The sequence below is a fragment of the Phaethon lepturus genome, unplaced genomic scaffold (assembly GCF_000687285.1).
Source record: "Phaethon lepturus isolate BGI_N335 unplaced genomic scaffold, ASM68728v1 scaffold4275, whole genome shotgun sequence".
NCBI classification, from domain to species: domain Eukaryota; kingdom Metazoa; phylum Chordata; class Aves; order Phaethontiformes; family Phaethontidae; genus Phaethon; species Phaethon lepturus.
This window is the reverse complement of record NW_010541174.1, coordinates 58,552-83,226: the sequence shown is the minus strand read 5'-3', so window position 1 is coordinate 83,226 and position 24,675 is coordinate 58,552. Positions and strand designations below refer to the sequence as shown.

Genomic DNA, 24,675 nt, shown 5'->3' with positions numbered 1-24,675 from the left:
CACGTAAGGCTAAGCTAGATCATTGGAAACATGATTGAAATGAGGGATGCAGGATAAGTTTACTGCAGTGATATAGCCCTGCATACCAGAAAAGAAAATGTAGATGAAATGCAATCTAAGGGTTATATAGTTGCTAATCCTATGGAGAACATATTAGTTACAGGTAAATGAAGTCTGAAAGAAAGACAGCTTGCTTTGACACTGTGTACTCATTGCTCATGCTGTTTTGATTCTAGAAGTTAAAAGTATAGAACTAAAATATTGGTCCATGTATATTATGAAACCTTTACTATAAACTTTCTCCCTTGCAAAAGAATGCACCGAATTTTCATAATGATGAATACATAGTTGTGGCTCTGTTTCCAGTATCTCTGTATCTTGGGCAAATAAATCAGTTTACAACATGTCTGACTAATAATTAACACATACAGAATCTTCCTAGAAAACCGCAGTCTGCAGCTTTCGGTTCAGATTTCTTTCTGAATGTTAACTGAAGGTATTACATCTACACTAAATGAACATTTACTGATAAAGTGAAGCACAGAGAGCTTCAAAAAAGGCTGCTAGAGGCAGAAGAATGTGTTTCAAAAGCGCGGTATTGCTTTTATATTGCATTGTAAGTGAAGTTTGGATGGCAAAGCAGCTGGACTCTGGAAGAAATTTCCCCCGAGGACTTTACTCTGTTGAAGACGGCGGTTCTGCAAAGTGGAACAGGCTAAAAAGGAGTCTGTACCAGGGAAGGTCCTGCAGGGTGCGAGGCTGTTGCACAGGAAGAGATGATGACTGCAGCTTTAACATCGTCTCCAAAGCAGCTATATGTTACTGCGACCAGTTCTGTGCCTCAGGTTCTCCTGGCCCTGTAGACTGTTGTGCTGACTACTGGGATGTCTGTGACCACTCTGTTGTGCCCACCAGGTCAGATGAGCCTTGGCCACCTCCAACATCAGGTAAGTATAGAGAAAATGCTCAGTTGGCATTCGTGCATCATGATAAAAATATACTTGGAAGTAACGTTATTGATTAATCTTTAGAGTGTGTACATCCTAAAAATGTGACTAAAGACATAGTGCACAAAGACACTGACTATGAAACTGGAGTAAGAATTATGCTTGCTGTTATTTCTTTGTCTCTAGGGTCATATTTTTAATGTTGGTTAGATCATATTTCCATTGGATGAACCCTCTGTTTTACCTGAAACTTTTCAGAGATAACCTTATTGGGTCAAAATCAGTGTAATCTCAACAATTCCAATAGGGCTTCACAGATTGACATGAGATGAACGCCAAGCTCTATATTTTTGTATCTATCAATAAAAATAAATCATCAAAAAAACTGAGGATTATCTTAAATGATACTGCTCTGAGTATTGTGCAATTGTTTTTATCCAGCATAGCTTTCCTATGGGACACTATTTTTCCTATGACAGCTCAGGTGCAGGAGTAGGTGAAGGGGTGTAGTTAGAACACAGATTTCTGGCACTTTTTAGTTTCTTACTAGTTAGTTTGTAGTGGAAGTTCCTCTAGGACTACTCTAAACTCAGTCTATTGTTTTTAAAACTAGAGACTGCAAAAAAATTATCTAAAACCAGCTCATCCTCCCTTGGTTCCTGCGTAGGCCAAATCTCTGCTGGTGAGAAAAGTTTAGAATTGTGGATTTTAAGACTAGCCTCATACTATTGGTAGACCAAATCTGTCTGAAAATGTGGAGACTGTACCAAACTTTCAAAAGCCTAAAATGAACAAAAATATTGCCATGACTTTTTAAAATTGACCGTGTCTTTGCTATTGCAATAACCCTGCTGCTTGCATTCTAGCACTCGGACCACAAGCTCTTCAGGAGGCTGTGCTCTTAAGCCAGGCATGCAGCCAAAACCTGATAAGTGGGAGTGACAGAAATGCTGTAAAACAAATTTGGTTTTCCAAAGTGTTTCTAATCATCTAAAAGAATGTTCTGTGATTTATGTAAATAAAGACATTTGTTTCACATTTATTTGGTGCGGTGGTGTATATTATTTCCAACAGATCGGGGGTTGTTGTCATAAGCTCTCCATAAACATTTAGCAGCATTTCTGCTCCAGAGCTGACAGCCCGCAGGTCTCGTCTGGCAAACTGGTTCGTGGAAACGAATCACCGTAAACCCTGCAGCAGTTTGCCATGTAGGTCTACCTCTAAAAGGTAAAAGTGTAACAGAAGATTTAGATAAGAGATTAGGTGAGGGGTAATATTTTTACTGCCTTTCTTAATTTAACTTTTTGCATGTGTTTTCACTGTTTTGTAACTCCTGGACTGTACATACCTGCCAGAGGTAGAAATTATGTTTACTCTATTCAAGCACCTTTATTTGTCCTATATGTGAGCTTATATCTTTTTTTATACCTCATCGCAAATCAAGAACCTGTTTTTCTGATTCTTACAATCCTTCCCTGATGGAAAGTCTGCAGCTTTTTAGAATCTGTTTATTGGGTATTTGTTATGTAAGTATTTTAAATGGTAAAAGGAGACTAATAAAGCAGACAAAATACAACAGGGACAAGCCCTGACAAAACTCTAAAGGAACTTTCTAGAAATTGAATGTCTGATGAACAGGAATTGGAAGGAAAAAATGGAGAAACAAAAAGGACTGAATGCCTGAAGATGAAGCAAACTATGAAGCATTTTTAGAAATTACATCAGTATATTAGCTGACTTTCAGTAACTGAGACTATACTTTTGCCTTTGCATAAGATTTACTTAAGCACCAGAAGACCACAAACGCCAAAGTACTTTTCACCTGGAAGGTTTTGATCTTTTGGTTGCCTGTGGTTTTGCTCTCAGTGCTTCCTGAGTCATATTTCTTTAAATAAACCAATAAACTGAAGTGCTTTACATGGGCTGGAATGAGCAGTAATAAAACTGCTCGGTGCTTTATTTCTGAATGCCCGTCTGTTCACTGCCTTGGTGCACGGCAGCAGTAAGCTCTGCTGTGATTTCTTCCATGGGTGTGCACCATGCTGAGGGCCAGTCTGGACTTAACAGTATGGAACTGCTTTGACTTTGCCTTTATGAACCCAGCATTCAGTATGTTTCGATGGCTTTCCTGTCTAGTTTCAGAAGAGACTGTGCACATTCCTGACTTAGATCTTAGATACAAAAGAGAAGTTCTGGATTTTTTTATTATTTTATTATTATTGTTTTAATTTTTGTTATCAGAAGAACTGTTAGAGTTTTATTTATTGACTACATTTATTATTTATTTTATCTTTTTTTTTCAATTACTCTGATGGTACAAAAAGCCCTGTCAGATTCAACACACTGGATCTCACCCTTCTAGTGGTATAAAAGTGACATCCAGAGTGTTTGCTAATTGCTTTTACACTACACAGTCAGGATCTGTCCTACAAGTGAATAAACCTGGAGACATTCCACTGACAGAAGTACTTACATCAATACTGGAGGCAAATGAAGTAAGTAAGGGTATAGGAACGCTGGACTGGGAGGGAAGTGCTTGTTTATCAAATATTCTTCCTTCCAATCACGATTGTCACATCATATAATCCCATTCATAAAGTCATCAGGTGGCACCTTCCAATTAGTTAATTTCCCACTTACTATATTAATATTCCAACCTCATGTATTCATGGCCAGACAGTCGCGCTGTGTTCTCACACAAAGGGTGTCTTTTAACCCAGATGTCTCTGCTCTCTGCCACTAATGCCTCAGGCAGCACTCTTGGCCCTCCAAGTCCTAATTTGGCGAGGCTAAAGAGATTGTATGCTTTTAATCTTCGATTCCCTGAGCGTACATTATTAGAAAGTTTCTTCTGTACTTATAGAATAGAATCATAAAGGTTGGAAAAGACCTTTAAGATCATCAAGTCCAACCATCAACCCAACACCACCATGCCCACTAAACCATGTCCCGAAGTGCCATGTCCACACATTTTTTGAACACTTCCAGAGATGGCGACTCCACCACCTCCCTGGGCAGCCTCTTCCAATGCCTGACCACTCTCTCAGTAAAGAAATTTTTCCTAATATCCAATCTAAACCTCCCCTGGCACAACGAGGCCATTTACTCTCATCCTGTCACTAATTACTTGGGAGAAGAGACCAACACCCACCTCACCACAACCTCCTTTCAGGTAGTTGTAGAGAGCATACTGTACTTGTCCAGGTCTGCATTTTTTCTCGGGCATGGGTGGTGAGGCCTGCCAGCAGAGCTCCAGTAAGGCTCCGTCCTGTCGCTCAGACGCGACATCAGTACTTCCTTCCCTCGATATATTTGAAATATCTTGCTTGATGTCTCCTTCTAGCTACTGTCTGATGCTGACTTTGTGGCAGACTGTGACAAACTGTGACATTTAAGTAATTTGCTTTGGGTATTCTCTGAAAAATGTCTCAGATCTTAGCAGAAGCTGAATTAGAGCAGACACTTTGGGCCTCAGACTGCTTAGGTGGGTTACATCTCACCTACGTCTGCGCTAGCTAACATAGCCTGCTGTATGACTAACAGGGAAAGACGGGCACTTATAATTAATTCATCAGCCTTAGTCTACTTCTGCACTTCGGTATGAAATTAGCTATGGCTTAGAAGTGCCTATTTCTCTCCTGCCAATAAAGGAGGTCTAGGCAGCCAAGGCATACACGGGCAGACAAACTCCAGCCCTTGCCATGAGAGGGGGATGGCCTTCTTCACAGTTGTGGTGGGAAAAAAGCGTGCTATAATGCAAATGTAAGTCAACGCTGTATTAATATGAAATACGGTTTAAGCTTCTTGAAAATGGAGGAGAAAGGAGAACTTGTGAGTTCTGGCTCCAAACCCTTTCAGTAGGGGAAGGAACGTGATCTCTACCTATAGGCTCACCAGTGGAGGAATCGTGAGAAGAGGCTGGAAAACAAAGACCCATGTGATAAATGTACAATGTTTGTTATAGACTTGATCCAAAGCCTGGCGCAGGCATACTGGAACTTTCTTTTACTGAAGCTTTGACAATCAAGTGCAGTGAAGAAACAGTTTATGTGGAAGATCTTAAAACACACACAAAGTCTTTTCTCAGTGAAGTGTTATCAAAGAAAAAATTTGGAGGCATTCATTTATTAGGAAAAATCATCACTCAATTTAGGTTTTACAGCGGGTTTTGGACACTATATGAAACATACATTTGCCTTGATACATAATTGATCTGTCTGTTTTTCAGAGGAACTAAACTGTCAAGGAAAAAGAACGTATTACAATAGGTTTGGAATAGTTATTAGTTTGTTAAATTCTATAACTGGGAAAAAATATTTCTATTTTAATTGCCAATTAGAAAATTATTTTGTTAGAAAGGTATTATTTTAAAGTTTGTTACAGGAAAATAACTTCATTTGAAGAATTATTTTTATTTATATGTAAGAGTAATTTTTCAGTAGGTGTTTCTGAATCTGTTGCTGATTTTATTAACTATGAATAATAATGTACCTGGTAAAAAACTGAAATATATCACAATGCCTTCATTACTTGGAAGAAACTGGAAATTGATGTTGCTGACTTTCCGCTAAATAATTTATGCATACTGCATACAACCAATTGATTCAACAGTAGCAAGAGATTTGAGTTAACTCACTTAAAAATGATTATTTCTTTTCACACATCTATATGTTATGTTGGCAGGTTGTTATAAAGATGGCCGATATTACGGAGAAGGAACAATAATTAAAGACAACTGCAATTCCTGGTAATGTTTCAGAGAACAGCAAATTGAATTTTATCTAGCATATGTTGTGAAACAAGAATTAAGGGAGTGAGCATCCTAAAATTCATATTAAACACGTAATCAGATCAAAATGTCTGCAAGAGTAGTGCTGTATTAAGGTATTGTAGAACTAGATTACAACCAACTTAGAAGAATGGTGGTAGGTCAATGGGCTTTTCTAATTGAGATATGAGACTATTAAAATCTCCTCCTCACTGGCCTAATTCCGTTCCTGCTCAGTCAACCTGCTGGCTCTGACCTGAGTTGAAATGGTTTCAGCCTAGACCTGGGGATTGACCTGAATGCAGACAAAATGAATATCATTAAAGTTTAGGGGATTGTTTGGAACATGTTCCTCTGTTTCTTTGGGATGAGTGATGAGACTTTACATTATTTCATAAGGGAAGAATATATATATGTATATTTATGTAGGAAAGGGATGAACCGTTTGAGCATCCCCTTCTCTGCCTTGGGACAGGAGCAGGCAGTGCAGGCAGGGGAGCTTTGGGTTTCCAGAGTGAAACTTCCTCAAAACATCTAATTTACAGGCATTGCCTTTTTCCCCTGGTTTGATCTCACAAAGATGGAAGCAAAATTTTTCAAATGCAACCTTTCCCACAAACTGTAAACCTTCCCACCTTGTTCCAGTTAGGATTCATTAGGTACTGAAGTAGCGAGAAGTAGCATTGTGCTTTCATAAATACTATGTGACATTTATATATTTTACACTTCTTTTTCTCCATCTTCCTTCTGCTGCTAAAGTGCATATTTTTCCTTTGACAATTCGTTTTCTGCTCAGTGATATTCTTGCCCTTTCAGCAAATGCTTCCAAAGTCTCTGGAAGTGTTCAAAAGAAGCATGCCTTGTTCGCCAAGACTTAATTCAGCACATCAATTCAGGAGATTATGGGTGAGAATACTTTTATTTTAAGTTTTTTGTAAACCACTGTATTGCTCATTGTATGTATGTGCAAATTACAAGTTATGCAGTCCTCCCCATCCTTTCCTTTCCCAATTACATTACAGCAATTTGACAGTAAACGTACGTCTGTGAAACTCTCCTAAATCTCTGGGAGATTATAGCGTTTTAAATGGAAAGATACTGAAAGTTTCATGCTGGTAAGACTTGACATTGTGAAGTTCTAAAACATTCTCCACATTCAGTACAATTTTTTTTGTGCACAAAATGCTACTTAGATAATCTTCCTTTATTCTTCACTTTATTTATTACTTGGGATAGATATTTAAAGTCATTTTTTCTCCTCTCTCAAGAGCATTGTTCCACATAACAGAACTCTAGGTAACATTGGAAGAGGAGAGCATGGGCCAAATGGAGACCAAGATATCAGGATTTTGTGGAACTCAGTGGTTTTTTTGCTAGCAGTTTTCATTCCCCCCAGGTAGTGCAGAGGGATTAGGGACACCCCGGTACTGGAGCTGAGCCTCGGGAGCCTGCTGGCTGTTTACAGAGATACAGGCGTTGCTTCCCTGGGAGCTGAGGTGCTAAATTTACCAATGAAGCCTGCACAGATTTCGAGCTGTGACTCAGTGCTGAAACATTTTGTGCTTCATGGGAGACATTCAAACCAACTGGGTTAGGATAGACAATTAAGGTAGGCACCTGGAGCCCTTCACCTCTCTCTTGTCAGTGGTAAGTGGTAAGGTTTGCCGCAGGGTGGTTAGGCCCACCTGAGATGTGGCTCAACTCCTGCAGGTGCTTGCACTCTCCACTGACTACAGGCAGACCAAGAGCAACGAGGCTTCTCGTTTGGGCAGCATGAATCCCTCCTCCTTGTTCCTCATACACAAGCGGGAAAGAAATGGGTAAAGAGAATGCTTTCCCTGTGGCTCTGCTCTTTTATACAATAAATTTTAGTGTGTTCCAGATGTGCATGGCTGCAAGGTGGGTTTTTTTCTGTTGTGCATAGAGTTTGCAGGGTTAATGCTACAATCTGAGTCCAGTCTACCTAAGATCATTGGGGGAATAATTAATAAGCCTTGCTGAGTCCTTTCTCTCAACCTGGCTATTGGTGTACAACTCAGACAGAAGGTGTCAACTGGGCTTTCTGCTGGGTTCAACAGTGTCTCGCTGCTGGTGCACCAGAGCTTGAAGGCACTGGGACTCACTACATGAAGCTGTTTGTTAGTTTTCTGTAGGTATCTGGTCTGACGCATAATTTGAGCATAACTTCAAGACAACAAGTAACTGTTATGATGCATGCTCAACTCCTGCCGACTGATGTGATGCTGACCTCAAATCACTGCTTTTCATAAACAGTTGTGTTGCTCCATCCTACACTCATTTGCGGTGGAAGAGCCTGTACTAGATATTTTCTCATACATATTGAATACAAGGTTTTGAAATGTAATTTGAAAGATTTATTTCTGGATGTTATTGTATGCGGTGCTCTTACAAAGGAGCAGATATTAATGTGAGTGGGATGTCTAACCTGGGTTTTGTTTATTTGTTTTCTGTGAGGAAGATGGAAAGCTGACAACTACAGTCAGTTCTGGGGAATGACAGTGGAAGAAGGTTTCAAAAAGCGCCTGGGCACCTTCCCTCCATCTCATTCCTTGCTGAATATGAGAGAAGCTCCAGTAAGTACATTTTAGAATTGTTAATTTTTTTAATACTTTATCACATGAAAAAATAAATGTGGACAATTATAGATTATGATTCAAGGATTTAGCACTAAATGTTTCCACGTTGAATGTGAAGTTCCCAGAATTGTTCTCCAAGCCATAGAGTGTGTGGTCCTATTGATGGAAATAAAACTTTGAAGGAGCAAAAGCAGATGCTAACCATTGGCAAGCTGTGCACCAATATTAACTTATCATTGTATGTTACTGGTGTTTGAAATCTTTGCTTCTTTAGGATAGTTCCATACTATCCTCTCCATTTGCTAATCATTGCACACATAGCTGTAACCATAAAAAAAAAAAAAAAAAAAAAAATCTGGGCATAGTTCATTAAGGCTAACAGTTTAGAGTCAACAGCAATCTTTGAAAGAAGTTCTGAAAGCCCATAGGATAAAACAGTGTAAAAATGCAGTAGGAGGCTGGGGTTTTGGCCAAATGGAAAGATAAATGATGGGAAGCATGGGAAAAGGAGATGATTTTCTACTACTAGCTTTCTAAACCTCTTGGCCATGATGATTTTCATGGCAGCTAAATTAAATTTCCTATCATATATTTATGCTGAAATTAGTTCTGCACCAAAGCAAATATACTTTGTTACGTAAGTAGGTTAAGCAATTAAAGAAGAAATGTAGTTACTGAATCCAGAGTAATTTTTTCCAGTGCTTTGGATCAGTTACTTAGCCTCTTTCTTAGAAGACCCAAAATTATGGAAATCATAGACTGAAAAATCTGAAAAAACTACCTCACCATAGTGACCTCAAAATAAGACAATGGCATAAAAGAGTTTAGTGCAGTATTTACTAGGTATCTGCCACAAATTACCAGTGAACTGCATTGAGGCTCAGGAGAGTTGGGGTTGATTTGTTGTTGTTGTTGGCTTTTTTCTTGAGGAATACAGTGCGATGCTCATATAGCAGAAGCAAAAAAATGGATACCATGTACCTAGCTCAGAGACTGACATCTACATTACTAGATACCTCGCTCGGTGAGACAGATCCCACCTAGGAAAGCATGAAAGGGAAGGATACAAGAAATTTTTTATGATATTTCCTCTCTTCCATTCAGTTTGGTGTAGCTGGTCACTCAGTGGTCCTGCATTATGTCTACTTTATTGAATTATTGTTATTAAGCTTCCTGTAGCTTTGACTGCTGCACTGCTTATGGCCTTTGTTCCACTGACGCATTTCTCAGGCATATTTTCTCTATATCTGCTATCTTTTTACGAAATCTGTGAGCCACAACCCAATTACCTTACGCCCTGCCAGACACCCTGGGAACTTCCATGGCTTCTCCAGAAATCCAGCTTTGCACATTCATGCATTCAACCCTCATGAAGTCTGAGAGGTCACTGGAAGCATAGGCATTGCACAGGATTCTAAGAAATCTTTCTCTCTATTTACAAAAGATAAAAATATAAAGTAAGAATCTCTATATGACTTAGCTTCTGGAGAATTCTTTGAGCTTGAAGAAAATTGCTCCAAATTTTACATAATGCTGTCTCCTACCTATGGCTTCCTTTCAGAATTATTAGAACTTTCTTGCTCCTAACCAACCCAGTGGTTTCCGTCTTGGATAGTCTTGATGTAAAAACGTTTTTATCTGAAGCTTCCTGTGAAGCTCCGAATCTCCCTGATTCCCTTTGATAGTTTTCTAGAAGAACATCATGTCTTTAATGTCCTTGTTCTGTCTTAGGAAAATTCCTATCTGCCACATTTTAACACTTCACACACACACACAAAAAAAAAAAAAAAAAGAAAAAGTTTTCTTCACCCATAGCCAGCTCCATATCTACCGTCACTGCATGATCCAGCAATTTCATGGCATGGATTGGGTTCACCAGGGGTACATAGGCAGATTCTTCCAATTGGCAAACCAAAAGTAGCCATGGAGTTAACTTCCAGGCACTTTTAAGATAAGTATCTTACCAGATTTTAAGATATTTAAGTCCCTGCTTCACCTCCTATACATAAATTTCTGTCACTGATATTTTGTGAAGCGTGCTAACGCATTTACAAAGTCCTAAGTGATGAAAAACGAGTGAATTTTCATGACAATGTTTCCATTAAGCTTCACCTGTAACCAGGTGACAGCTCAGAAGTGCGTAAAAAGATATGAGTGATGAAATTCAGAAATAATGACTTTTTAATATTTTTCAGAGACATTCTCCAAATCTTAATAGCTTGACCCTTCAGTAACTTTCTTGAGTACCTGCAGTCCAAGATACTAGTTACTTACTGTGGATAAGTTGGCATTAATTAAACATTCATGCATTCTCTGGGGTTATTCCTGTCTTTCCCATTTTGCAGGTGAGAAACCTGCAAGTCATTTGCCCAAAGTGATATATTTAGTTGATATAAATGCTACAATTAGTGTTCAGGATTTTTTGGCTCTATCTTATGCTGACCTGATTAAAACCTGTTAGCTTTGCTACTGTAGAAAAAAAAACATAACTACCCATTCATTAAATACATCTCTTTTTTCCACTTCAAATAAAAATTATCTGAGAAGTAATTTTGAAAATGTTTACCCACTGCAGGAGGCAGTGTAATCATTCTTGAAGTTCTATGTAGCACAGAAATAACCACCACACCTTTAAAACACATTGTGATACATGTTTGGTGGCATTGTGTCAATATGTGTTCTGGCAAGAGGTACATTGCAATGGTGGGATCTGCATCTGCTGGCAGCAAGGTGCTCGCCTAAGTGTTATCTTACGAGAAGGTGGAGTACATAGTTTAGTAATATGGCATCATTTTGGATTAAGTATCAAGGAACTTGTAAAGGCAATGTGAAAGTATACAAAGTACAACAGCTCTTGCCTTATAGTTCAATGTCATGGTTCCTCTGATATATGGCTTTTCCTACTAAAAAAGCTCAGCAGTTGTATCTCTCCCCTTGAAAACTGAAGGGCATGCATGCCCATTTTGTCTTGTCAAAGCAAGTGATGTCCAGAACCTTTTTCCTACATTAAAAAAATATTGCTTTCCCTCAGAAAACTATTTCCCCATTTGAAAATTCAGTAATCATCAGCCTTTTTTCTCTGATGGGCCATACTTTACTGAAGAAGTCATAGCTGAAGCTTGAGTGTTCTTTTATAACGCTTTACCCTCCCGCTTTGGCCAGCCTGATAACTTCACTGCAGAGGATATACATGAAGGTTTAAAAATAGTTTGCCAGTCATTTTTCTGATTGCATTGTGCTGTCTGATGGTGGTCCATGGAGCATACATTGAGAAACAATTGTCTAGACATACTATTTATCACGGAACAGCAGTGCTTCTCAGTATCAGGGTAGCAATTTCTCAGACAAAAAGCTAATGTTTCTGGCTACAGGTCAATCCTGCATTTTTAAATGACAAGACTCAGGGTTAATGAGAGATTTGTTCTGGGATTTACAATAGGAAACTATTAAATACATTGGTAGTGGTTTAGGAATATGTAAAGTAACATATTGGCTCAAGCCAAAGATCTATTTAGAATTTTGCTTTTCACAACTGTCTCATTTCATAGAATTGTAGAGAATCATAGAATACCAGGTTGGAAGGGACCTCAAGGATCGTCTGGTCCAATTTTTCTTCATTAGTAGCATTGTAAGAGGTGACTGCCCACATAAGCGTGCTAAACAACATTTGCCAAATTTTGTTTATTTACTGGTTAATAGTGAACAGTTCTAGCATGTAAAAGAAATACTCTTTGTCTGGGATTTTGCCAGTATGATTAATCTTCAAAGTAAATCTTGTACTTGTGGTTGGTCATTAATAATAAACATAATGATAATTTAGCAAGATATTCTTTAATTTAGCCCTCACTTTGTGTGTGTCATTTGAGGCTGCAAGTCCCAAGTATCTTACAAGCTTTTGAAAAAATAGACTTTTTAAAGTGATTAATCAAAACATTGAGATTAATATTTTAGCAAGATTTAAAAGGTGACCAGCTTGTTATAGGTGGAGGTAGAATTTTTAAAAGGACTTAAGTGATTTAAAAACTTGCAGTGTACTTTAAAAATGGGTAATGGTGTTTAGGACTCACAGCATGCAACATAACTATTGAACCTAGAAACATTTGGTTCTGGGCATATGAACAGGTTATATCGATCTCTCTGTCGGGGCTGAAACACAATTTAATATCAGCTGTAGACCTGAGGTATAAGCTTCTTTTTTCCTTACCCTCTTCTCAACCATGGGTTTGCTGTGGGAAGGAAATCCAGGTGTACAAGATGGATTGGGGGTCCTGCTGTTTCCCACTGTACACAACAAAGTGATCTGGATACAGCCCAAGTGGTGAAGTTCTGTTCCCCAAAGTCCAGAAATAGTTTGAAAGAACTGGGCTCAAATCATAAAATCATAGAATAGTTTGGGTTGGAAAGGACCTTTAAAAGTCATCTCATCCACCCTCCCTGCAATAAGCAGGGACATCTCCAACTAGATCAGGTTGCTCAGAGCCCTGTCCAAGCTGACCTGGAATGTTTACAGGGAAGGGGCATCTACAAAATGTTTAAATAATCTTAGGAAAAGGTATGTAGTCTTATAAGTCAAATAAGCAATTTAGAAAAATGTTGCAGCAGGGACAGCCAGAATTAGAAGACTGAAAAAATTGAAATAAAAGAAAGGATTTTCAACAGGATAGAAGACATTATGCTTCAGGGTATGACCATGCCTATAAGAGAGAAGCATCACGGAATATTTTGCTTAGGAGCAGATTATCATATTTTGTATATTGTATTTTCCTCTGGAACAGATGTTGTCAATAATTGTTTGAGACACACTGATAGACTGCATGGACTAATATTGCAATTCTGTATGGCCATTCCTATTTCCCTGCACATCATAAGCAATCATTCCATAAAGTTCAACAGTAAAAAAAAAAAAAGGTCAATTGTTTTGATATGTTGAACACAGAGAAGATTATTAGCAGCTGTACCAGATGGTTCTTGCATATGTGGATGTTTGTGCAAAGCTTGGAAGACATAAATTAAGGCTGAGAGATGAAGATGCCAAAAATGGCTTTCTAAATGGCTTTACTGAGCAGACCATGAATTCTCATCAACTCAACATCAGATTGCAAAGCAGAAGGAAAATCACTGTTTTTCATTCTGGAACACGAATAAGTGCTGGAGATTGAAAAACCTTTGTGTAAAAGACAAATCAATGATAAACTGTACTGATGTCTCCCCTGTGGCAACTGAAATTTCCTACCTGCATACACGTGTCAAGAATAGGTTAACAGGTACCTAGCTTCGCTGCTGTTAGTAACAGAAGGCTTTTCTTTCCAAAAATGCCAGCTGGGTGATAATTAACATGTTTCACAGGGAAATGTTGTTTCAGATAAAAATCAGAGAGAAACTGGACAGGTTATTCAGGTTGGCAGCTGTGGAACTTGGCTTTCCAGCTCAACTGGTAGAGTGCCAGAAGCCCCTGGCTCTCAAAGGGTCTGCAGCACCCAGCCACGGGATAACCACCATAGGGATGTTCAGGAAGCCACAACTGCCAATGCTTAAGATTTTCTCAATTTAAAAATTAAGAATTTTTAAAACAAAATTAGGGTAAAATTTAAGGCAAGATTAGGAAATGAAGCATATATAGATCTCCTATGTTTTGTTTTAGGGAAACTCCCTTCCAGAAGAAAAATTTCCTGCATTTTTTGCAGCCACTTATGCATGGCCTGAGTGGATTCATGATCCTCTGGATCAACGAAACTGTGGAGCATCCTGGGCTTTTTCAACTGCAAGTAATATTAATTTTTTTTTTTTCTCCTTTTAAAAATATCATTGTATGTTAAATGTGCGATGAAAATTTGTAATGATTAGTAATGAAGTAATTTCAGCTTGCTGTTCACTTTTTATCAGCAAATAGGAACATTTGAAATTGCTACAGCTTTCCCTCTAAGTTGTCCTAAAGACTTAAAAAGTCAGCCCAAGCTGTAGAGCTTTATTTACTTTTTCATAAGTTTGTGTAACATGGGGAGATTTTTTAGTGACAGAAAGTAGAGAATGAATTGCCTAATGCACTTTATCGTAACTAGTAGAGTAACTTTTAAAAAATCTGCATACTTTGCTTGCACAACTACATGCTTGACTTGAAAGCTTAAAACAGGTAGGCTTTTTTTTTTAATATATATTTATATATTTGTACATTTCCCATGGTACAATCCTTGCTATTCAAATAAATCAAGTATAAACTTTTCAATAATTTTATGAGAAGAAAACCCTGAAACTGCTCAGATATTTGTGGAAGAAACTATTTTCAAATTCTCTAAGCAAAAAAATGTCAGTAATGCAATTCAACCACATGTGCTACGACCTCTGATTTTATGAAAAATGAACACAGGTGTTTGCATCACTTTCTCCAAAGAAGCTACAGCAATCAGTTATGTTCATTTTTCTTATGCTGCAATAATCTCAGTACATATTGAGATATATAAAGATAGAGAAAAGAATTATGCTGTCAATCTTTGTGACTTGATCTGGCCAGTGGGTCCTCACAGGTGCAGGTTTCTGCAACTGCTTCTTTAAATCGGAGCAAGTAAGAGAAGGAAAGGAGCATTTCGGCCAAAGCCAGGCTGAACACACTCTGTTACCGGTATGTTTTGTCCAGTGTAGTTTTAAAAGACAAAACCAAGAGATCTTCTAGCAGCTCTCATGACAGATTATGGCAGAGATGAACAGAGCTCACTGAGGGAAAGACTTTCCATATATTCAGTCTAGATATTGCCTTTCATAAGTGAAGCTTCTGATTTTAATTCACATAATTATTTTCAGTGCTAAATATGAGATCCCTTCCCATGTTGTTTAGGTGCATTAACATTTTCAATCTGAATTTTCAGTCCTTCTTTCTAAGATTAATTGTTGCTCAATGAATTGACAAGCACTGTTGTATCATTTCTTCTTATCATGAGTAATTCCTATAAGCATTCCAAAACTCTTCAGTGAAAAGATTTTACACCGATAAAAATGAATTCATTATCATCTGACACATCACAAAAGCACACAACACAGTCATTGTCAACTGTCATCACCAGATTCACTCCTCTGAAGTCTTGTCCAAAGTTCACTGAAGTCAGTGTTGATTTTGATGGGGCTTTAGATTTCAATGGATTTTTTTTTTATTTTCAGGCTGAAAAATGAAGTGTTAACAATAAAAAAATATAATTTAAGCATGTATAATGACTGGGATAGGGGCTTAATAATTGTTTCATTGTCACCCATTAAAGAAAGGAGAAGTGATTTAATTTCACCTACAGCTTAGTTAACCTAGTCTGTTTTTAAATCCGTGCATAAATATGTTAGTACTTAGAATTATGGCTATGTGATTGAGTTCAGACAGCTAAGATGTCTACCTCAAAAGAAGAATTTTGTGCGATAAGGGGAGGTTTAATGAATCCCACATTTACACATTAATCTGAACAATTCCAATAAAACCAACACATATTTTCAGGTTTGAATTTTCTTCTTCATAGGACTGTTATTTTCTGCTTTTCTTTTTTCTCAAATGAAGGAAGGAAAGGTAGAAAAAAAGAAAAGAGATTTGGAGATTCAGCTGCAGAGCTGGGGGAGTATTTGGATCTTCTGCTGAAGTCAACCAGGGATGAATATGCATTTACAAATACGATAAAGACTATAAGACTAAATTACATATATGCTTCATCTCATGTTTAGCTATGTGGGATTTTATGATAACCAGTAAATATATGGATTTAAAATATTACAGCTAAGTTGCTCATGGTACTTTGCAGTTTCAAAGTCCTCTCTCTCTGTGCAGATTATACCTGTATTGTTTTGTAAGTTATCTGCACAGACAGAAAATACTGATGTTGTGTTTCAGTTCCTCTTTCACAATAACCAGCATGAAGTTGTGAGTAATTATTTAGTTTTGATAACAGAAAATTTATTTCAAAACAGGTGTTGCGGCAGATAGAATAGCTATTCATTCCGAGGGTCAGATCACAGACAACCTTTCTGTTCAGAATTTGATCTCTTGCGATATCAGGAATCAACACGGATGTAATGGTGGAAGTATTGATGGTGCTTGGAGATATCTGAAAACACATGGGTAAATATTTGATCTATCTGTTTAGATTATTCTAGCTTGAACCTGTTGCTTAAGTTACAATGTTGTTTGTGTTATAATGATGACTTCTGACCTTTCAAAAAACAGGCATTTAGCTCTGTCCTAGGTCAGATTAACAGTGTTATTCATGAAGACTGTCACTCTCTCTCATTTACATGATACTTTCATATTTAAATCACCGTCATGAAGCCCAGGAACTATGACGCATTCCCAAAGAAGTAAGCGAAGACCATTTTAAATGAGCGCTCTCAGTGAGAAAACTCTGCAGCCTATCTCCCATTTAAGCCACATTACACCTAGGTACTGTCGTTAGCAGTAATACAACTGGGGAAAGATTAGCCTCTCTAACAGCAAGACAAATAAGATGGGATTTTTTTATGTCAAAGGCAATACCTTAAGTGGACTCAAAACATCTGTGGTTATTGGGATACAGGCTCTCCATGTTAAACAACCTCGAGTAAGCAGCCAGTTGCATGAGACAATATTTTGAATATTCAAAAGGCTAATTGTCTTTGTATATAGCAAATTGTTATGATCCCATCCCAAGACTGTGCTAGAATGCAACACACTAGCAAGGACAAGAAGATCCTTCTTCCTTCATGTTGGGCTAAGCAAAGTTAACAGCTCTCAAATGCCGCATGAACAGCTAGAAGCTTTTAAAGTGACACAAAATAACTTATATGATCACAGAATGATTTAGGTTGGAATGAACTTTTGGACGTCACCTAATCCAATGTCCTGCTCCAAGAACGACTAACTCTGAAATTAGATCAGGCTGCTCAGGCCATGTCCGTGGTCATGTTTTGAGTATCTCTAAGGACAGAGGTTCCACAACCTTTCTTGCATCAGGCCTCTTTGTTTTACAACTCTTGTGGTCAAATACTTTTTTCCTTACATGTAATCAGCATTTTCCTTGGTACAACTTGTGACTGGTACTTTTCAGCTTTTCACTTGGTCCATCTCCAAGAAGAGTCTTGTTCTATCTCCTCTGTGACCTCTTCTTACGTAGTTGAAGACAGCAATTAGATCCCCTTTAAGCTTAGATTTAACAAATCCAGCTGCCTAAATCCCTCCTTGCATGTCATATGCTTCAGCCCCCCAAATGCCTTCCACTGGACTTGCTCAGTTTGTCAGTGTCTTAACTGGGGATCCTGTAACTGAACACAGTACTCCAGATGTAAATTCATGAGTGACAATTTGAGGGGAATAATCACTTTTCACCACGTCTTGGCTATGCTCTTGCTAACACAACCCAGTATTGAATGTCCACCTTTGCTGAGAGTGCCCACTGCTGACCCATGTTCAACTTTCTGCTCATCAGGACCCTAGGTCCTTCTCTGTGAAACTGCTTTCTACACGGGCATTGCCCTACCAGTATTGCTACATGGGCAATTCTGGCTCAGAGGCAGGATTTGGCTTCTGCCTTTGTTGAACTTCCTGAGGTTTCTGCTAGCTCATTCTCCAGCTCATTCTGCCCTGAATGGCAAGCCTGTGTACTAACCACTCCCCACCAATTTGGCGTCCTCCACAAATTTACTGAGGGTACCTTATGTCCCACTGTCCAGATTGTTAACAGAGATGCAAAACAGTGTTGCCACAGCAGCGTTGATTCCTGGGGAATGTCACTAGTAAAAAGACACCAGCCACTTTGATCTGCTGACCTTTCAGTGTGCCAGTCCAGTTCAGTTACTGACCTTGTAAGCAACAAATACAGTCCAATATCTTTCCAGTTGAGCTAGAAGAACACTACAGGACACCATGCTGAAAATTTTGCTGAAGTCAAGGTAAATGATATCCATGGCTTGTCTTATTCTCCATGGAGGCAGTCATTTCATCATAGTCAGATCATCTCATCATATCATCTCATCATGGTGAGGCATAGTTTGCTGCAGTAAATCTGTCTTGCCTGTTCCCAGTAAACTCCTTGAACTTCATGTGCCTGGAAATGGCTTCCAGGAGGATTTGCAATAACTACATTTTATATACTGCATAATTAAATTCCACTGTTTCTCACATTATCAAAAATATTTTTATACCTCCTGTTCCATACCAAAATCTATTTCCCCTCTCACTTTCATACATTCTCATGCCTTACTCTGTCTTTGATATACCTGATATTGATAGAGAGAGAGACCTCAGGTGTGCTGTCTGACATCTTTTAGTTTTGGTTAAAAACCAACCAACCAAACAAACCATGAAAAGAACAAAAGAATGTCAGACGTGATGCATCAGATGTCGTAGTTGTCATGGCAGCCTGGGGATCCAGGTGAAGACCAAAGCACTGTCATTCACATGGACGCAGTATATAAAGTGATCATTCTGCTTTCTTCAAGTGTACCAAACTGTTTCTGATCTGAAAAGGATTTTGTATTGTTATAGTGAGAGTTTACATCGAGTGCTCCTCTGTTTTTCTGTCTCAAGGTTTAAACACTAAACTAGTTTTGATCTAGGTTTTGAGCGGGAGATCCTTTAGGTGAATGATTACAGTGGGCAGTAATGGATTCCACCTCAGCACCTCCTGTGTGTAGAGGCAAAGGCTTCATTCATAAAGAAATGAAAGTTAGACCTTAACATTTTCAACAATGTTTTTCTGTAACTGGAAGAACAGGTTCTTTTTAATCAGTAGCTCATGCTCTTAAGAGAGTAATTACAATTCTTTCTCACTGGACTGTTTGCTTACCTACCATGTTAAGGATAGGAGCACAAGAATTGACAATGTAGATAAGATAAGAGACCCATTTTAATGAGTATTATCTCCACAACTGTTGGACCAAGTTATTTTCAGAGGAAAAGCACCAAAGAACACAGCAACAGGACAACCTCCTAGTTTTCTGTTCCCTCTGACTGCTATCTCCATATAGGCATAACTACCATGAGCCCATAACAATAAGGTTCTTCCTATACCAGAAAGCTGTATTTTTCTTTTACCTGAAGCAGTGTGGTTAGTGACGGTTCTGCAGAGACAGTTTAAGTATAAAAGAGTTAGCTTACTTCTATAAGGAAAGCAAGGCAGGCTGAAGCTGTAAAAAGCACTTTGTTATCAACCCAGCTGTACCCACACAGGAGCTCATGCCGGTGTAAACGCAGTAGTGAGAAGATTGCTACCTGACTGACCACAGAATATGAGTGGGAAAGTGGTGTGCAGAGCAGGCTTTGGGACTGATGTAAACCTGGAAACATACAGACAGGGCACCTCAGCTCACCAGAGCACACCTATGAACTGTCTTTTCGCCTCCAAAGTCCCAAGTACTTGCATTATGGATGGCATGCCGACCCTCAGCATGTCAACTGCACCTCTCAGCTTGGTGTCAACTGCAAACTTGCTGAGGCTGCATTCAATCCCACTGTCTATGTCATTGATGAAGATATTAGAGAGTACTGGTCCCCATACAGACCCCTGAGGGACACACCTTGTCACCTATCTCCATCTGGACAGTGAGCCATTGACCACTACCCTCTGGATGAGACCATCCACCCGACTCCTCATCCACTGAACACTCCACCTATCAAATCCATGTATTTCCAATTTGAGATTTTTTTATTTTCTCCGTGGGCTTGTGAATTTTCACAGGAGTTGTTCAACGCTGTTTTAAAGCTAGTTTTCTGATTTCAGCTTTTTGGCATATTTTGGGGAAAATTGAGTGCTGGCCTAAACTATCCCCAGTGGAGCCAATAAAATACTTCCATAAAGCTCAATGAAGTTAGGCCAGTACTGAAAGTTGACTTTTCAGAATCACTGAACACCCAACTGACAGTGAAATTGCTATTAGTGGGGCTGAATCACTCTCATGCTCTCTTTCTGTCTTCCTCTATTAATTCAAGAATAAACCTGTATTCTGTTTTTAATTATTATTAATTTTAGGCATTTCAGTTATAACCCATAATTTGGGAGCAGTCTGAAAACCTCTATTTTATCTGCTAAGGAAAATTAAAAGCTTATAGTCTTTAAGAATGAGGAAGAAACATTTCATTTGTTTGTCAAGTCCTGCCTTGCATGACTAATTGCACTCAGCAGTAATCCTTTATTTCTTTCGGAATTCTGTGATCAGTGGTGACTAGAATGATTGTGTGTATAGAGATAGATACATTTTATAAACATTATCTATGCATACATGTATAAAACAAAGTTTTCTTTCTACCCAGCAATAGAAACAAAGCATAATACATTTTAAAATGAGTAAAAACAGCCCGTGTATATTTGGTTTAAATACTTACCATTCCCCATTGAAATCTGGGAATCCAGAATACCTTCAGATATTCAGAAAGGATTAAAAGGGGTTGCCAGCGAGTAGATTGAAGACCTAACCAGGAACAGCCTAACAGCCTAACAACTTTGGATGGATGATCCTTTTTCATGTAGGCAGAGTTATTGCTTTTTGCAGCTTCTGGGTGTTTTGGTCTAGTTGGGATGGAAAGAATTTGTTAAGCGAAAAGACATTCTCCTCAGGGTCAATTTTTCTACCTGCAAATGCTAATGGGAAAATGCCATGTCTTATCCAAAGTAGCTGAAACGTATATGTGCTCATCTTGTAAAAATCCCGACAAATAAATATACACAGGCAAATATAATTATCCTCCATATTGCATAGAAAAATGGTTTTCAGTTCTTAAGATTCAGAAAGTTCAGAATAATTTGCGACCTATTTACATATCCTTTTTACAAGACTGCCTATTTTAAAATATTCTGCTTAACTATTAAATTATGTTAACTATTTAATTATGCTCTTTAAAAGAAACCCTCTGATAAACCTCTATGGTATTATCGCAGAAATGTGTATATAGTTTTGGAAACAACTAGCAGTATAATGTAGAAAATTAGAAGGTCCCAATATCTCATAAAAGGAACAAAATAATAAGTGGAAGATTCAGAGTGCTTTTATTTCAGGTTGTTAGTAAATGCATTTTAAATACATGCTTTGTTTCCTCCACTTTATTGAAATAAAATAGGATGTTCAGTTAGTTGCAGTCAAAATTCAGCTTATTCTGAATAGCTGAACAATTCAGAATAAGCTGCTTGAACGAGACAAGCTTACTGTATGAAAAAACAATTCATTTGATGTATTGCCAAGGTAAAGAATTAAAACCCCTCCTTACCTTTCCTTGAAACTACCTCTTATTTTCATTGCCCTTTTCCATTCTTGGATGCACTGAGAGTTCTTAACCTAATCTTCAAAGCTCCTTTGATTTAGCACTTCGGAGATTTTCAAATCCAGAATTAGCATGAGTTTACGTCTCAGGTGAGTTATCACAGCTCCTCCACAATCATTCCACTGACAACATCGTGATAAATGCCTTCAAGTCTTTGAAACTGCAATTAGAATAGTGATGGACAGATGAAATTTTGTTACTCAGAGATTTGTCTTTGTTTCATTTAAAGCAACAAATACAATTGACACATTTGCTGTTGGACTTTTCCCCCATGACTCTTGTCATAAATGGATTTTTTGGGGGTTTTGAAATCTTTGTTAGAATAGAAACTCCTCAGCGATTACTGGACTTAATATTTTTAAATTATCATCTTTGTAGAATATAGAATTTCATTTGAAAGTCTTAAAAATTAATCATGTTCCCTGTAAATAAACTTTCAAACCTTGAAATTGAAAGCTTTAATACAAATTTATAATGAGTGGGAAGAAAAATTTAGTTGCTCTGTGTGTGACCACAAACTCTCGTAGCATTTAGAAAATGTTTTGAGGTAGATGCTTTCCTAAGAAATAGCCAGAATGTTTTCACAAGCTGTAGAGACCAGAGACCAGAGACATGCCTCAGGAAATGCCTCAGCTTCCTGTTATCTGGAAGTACACTGGCTGAGTTCAGCCTGATTCTGGATACTCTGGCTCTGAGTTTAACCCTGTCAAGTGTAATGTGATGGGAAAATGAACACAACAGATAAAGCAATTACTTACCCATACTTATGTCAACTTTGTAAGTTGATAACAAATATCTAATCATAGATCTATGATTAGATATTTGATAACTATGAATTATATAGATAATAAAGATAGATAATATAGATAAGAAATATCTATATCATAATAAAAACCTGAACATTGCTGCAAAACAGAAAAATTATAAAATTGCACTGTCCAACCTCTCTGATCCTTACCCAATCTCACTTTTTCTATGTCATGTATTTTGTCAGTGCCAGTCTCTCCTGCCAGTGTCACTCCAGAGAATTCATTGTGAATCAAGATGGATGAACCCAGTCACCAGCCCCTGTCCAAATGTTTTCCCTAGTACTGCATTACAGTTGGATTGTTCATTAACAAAAGCTCAGTTCTTAACATCTGCCAAAGCTATGTTCTCACTTGCACTTCTCTCCCATGTATTTCAAGTAGTAGAGGTTCAGTTCTGTTTTAAGGACACATACTCTCTCCAGAACTTTGATGTTAGTATCAATTAAGCTATTGGTATTAATCACTGAGGGTTATACCTCTCTTGGGAAGAATGACCACATTTATTCATATGCCAACTGGAGACCAATTATTTTTACCCAAATCTTAAAAAAATTAATATAGTTTTTTTTATCTCAACAAATGTTCACAAAAATGTGAGCAAATATTCTCTTCATTTTGTCAGAAAATAAGTCAGACACTTTTTAGCTAAAAGAAATAAAAAGACCTGTAGCTTTTCACCAGCTTTCCTGTAGAAAATGTAGATAAAACTAGCAAATAGCTGATTTCCCTCAAAAATTTTCTGCTGCGAATATGCCCATTTCACAAGCCATTTTTGCTAAATAGAGCCTGTTGACAGCCTTGGTAATTTCTTGATCTTATTCAGTGTGAACTTTCATGCATCATTAATGAGATGAAGGCACTACATGACAAGTGCTGAAACACATTTTCCAGTAGTCCAGAAGTCTACTAAAATGGAAACTTAATCATAAACATCATGCATATGAATTGAAGCAAATGCTTTCCAGTTGAAGATATGAGACATAGACACTTTTCAAGAATGAGGGACTCTAAATTTACTTGAAATACGACAGTTGTAAAATAGTTAAAAGCTTGAAATAAAACTGCAAAAATGTTTAAGCAAGTTTCTTATCAATTTTTTTATTTAAAATCTGAACAGGGTTGTATCCTATGCTTGTTATCCATCATTTTGGAACAGTCACCTGGAGCCTTCGGGTGAAAATCACTGTTATGTGTCAAGTGAATATGGAAAAAACTATACAAACGGGCCGTGTCCCAATGCTTTGGAAGAATCCAACAGGTTATACCGGTGTGCGCCTCACTACAGGGTCTCCTCAAAAGTAAGTTCGTTCTGTTCACCCATTGCCTCACCCATTTTTCTCCTTTGGCGCTTGAAAATTATCTGACATATGGAAATATATTCATTTTACTTGAAGATTAGAGCTGTGAATTTCCCTTATATTTTCAGAAGAACTTAAATTCTCTATAGTTTCTCAGTTTTTCACTATCTCTTTAAAGGGGCTGCTTTGTGGTCCTATATAAATTAGAGATAGAAAAGAAAGTATGCAGTCATAACTGTGCAGTAGTACTTCTTAAACATGTTTCTGAAGGTTTTTTTCATTTGGTAAACCAAATATTCTCTAGCAGAAATACAAGTACAATGGTACATATATACCATATATTACGATAAATTAGTATGACTTTTAATTTTATTTAATAGAATGTATTATCTGTCTTCCTTTGCCCTTGCTGCTGCTGCTCTCACCTGCCCTCAGGAAACCAATATAATGAAAGAAATCATGGACAAAGGACCAGTGCAAGGTATGGTAAGTTTGGAAGATGATAATATTAATTATTATTGAAATAATTAACGTGTGCAATGTCCTTGTATCAAAATATTAAAAAAACACAAATTGCATTCCACAGTGAATAAAACAGACATATGCACTGTAGTTCATCTAGGGATGTTTGGTGGGCAGGTAATGCCCCTAAAGGCAGCTATACTGCATCAGAGTCCATAACGAGTAAAATGACCTTGAGCTGGACTTGCTGAAAATTTGCACAAAATCCGTGTGCTGGAAATGTGTCTTTTTCCCATGACAGTTCTTTGCTTATTGATGAAATAGCTATTTGGGTCTGTGCAGGAGGAGTTAAGTGTTAGGAAAGCTCTGCTCTCTAGGGCTGGGATTGATTTCCCCTCTGGCCAAGGCCAACCCACCAAGCCTGCGCTCCTCTGAAGGCAGAATGCTGCAGTACATGGGCGCTCCAGCAAACCATTCAGTGCTGGAATACTCCAATAGTTTCCCCTTTCACAGCCCAAAGGTGTTTGTTGGTTGTGGAAGGC

The 24,675-nt window shown here is 37.9% G+C and overlaps 1 protein-coding gene across 1 annotated transcript in view; it reads left to right on the top strand.

Moving 5' to 3' along the window:
• The first annotated feature begins 540 nt into the window (after nucleotides 1-540).
• Nucleotides 541-24,675, top strand: part of TINAG (tubulointerstitial nephritis antigen) — a 46,884-nt gene continuing 22,749 nt past the window's right edge. The window contains exons 1-8 of the mRNA XM_010287651.1: nucleotides 541-947; nucleotides 5,631-5,694; nucleotides 6,532-6,621; nucleotides 8,195-8,309; nucleotides 13,954-14,077; nucleotides 16,248-16,398; nucleotides 23,491-23,671; nucleotides 24,107-24,152. Coding sequence (XP_010285953.1) covers nucleotides 578-947; nucleotides 5,631-5,694; nucleotides 6,532-6,621; nucleotides 8,195-8,309; nucleotides 13,954-14,077; nucleotides 16,248-16,398; nucleotides 23,491-23,671; nucleotides 24,107-24,152 — 1,141 coding nt within the window. The 5' untranslated portion in view covers nucleotides 541-577. The remainder of the gene's footprint in view (nucleotides 948-5,630; nucleotides 5,695-6,531; nucleotides 6,622-8,194; nucleotides 8,310-13,953; nucleotides 14,078-16,247; nucleotides 16,399-23,490; nucleotides 23,672-24,106; nucleotides 24,153-24,675) is intronic.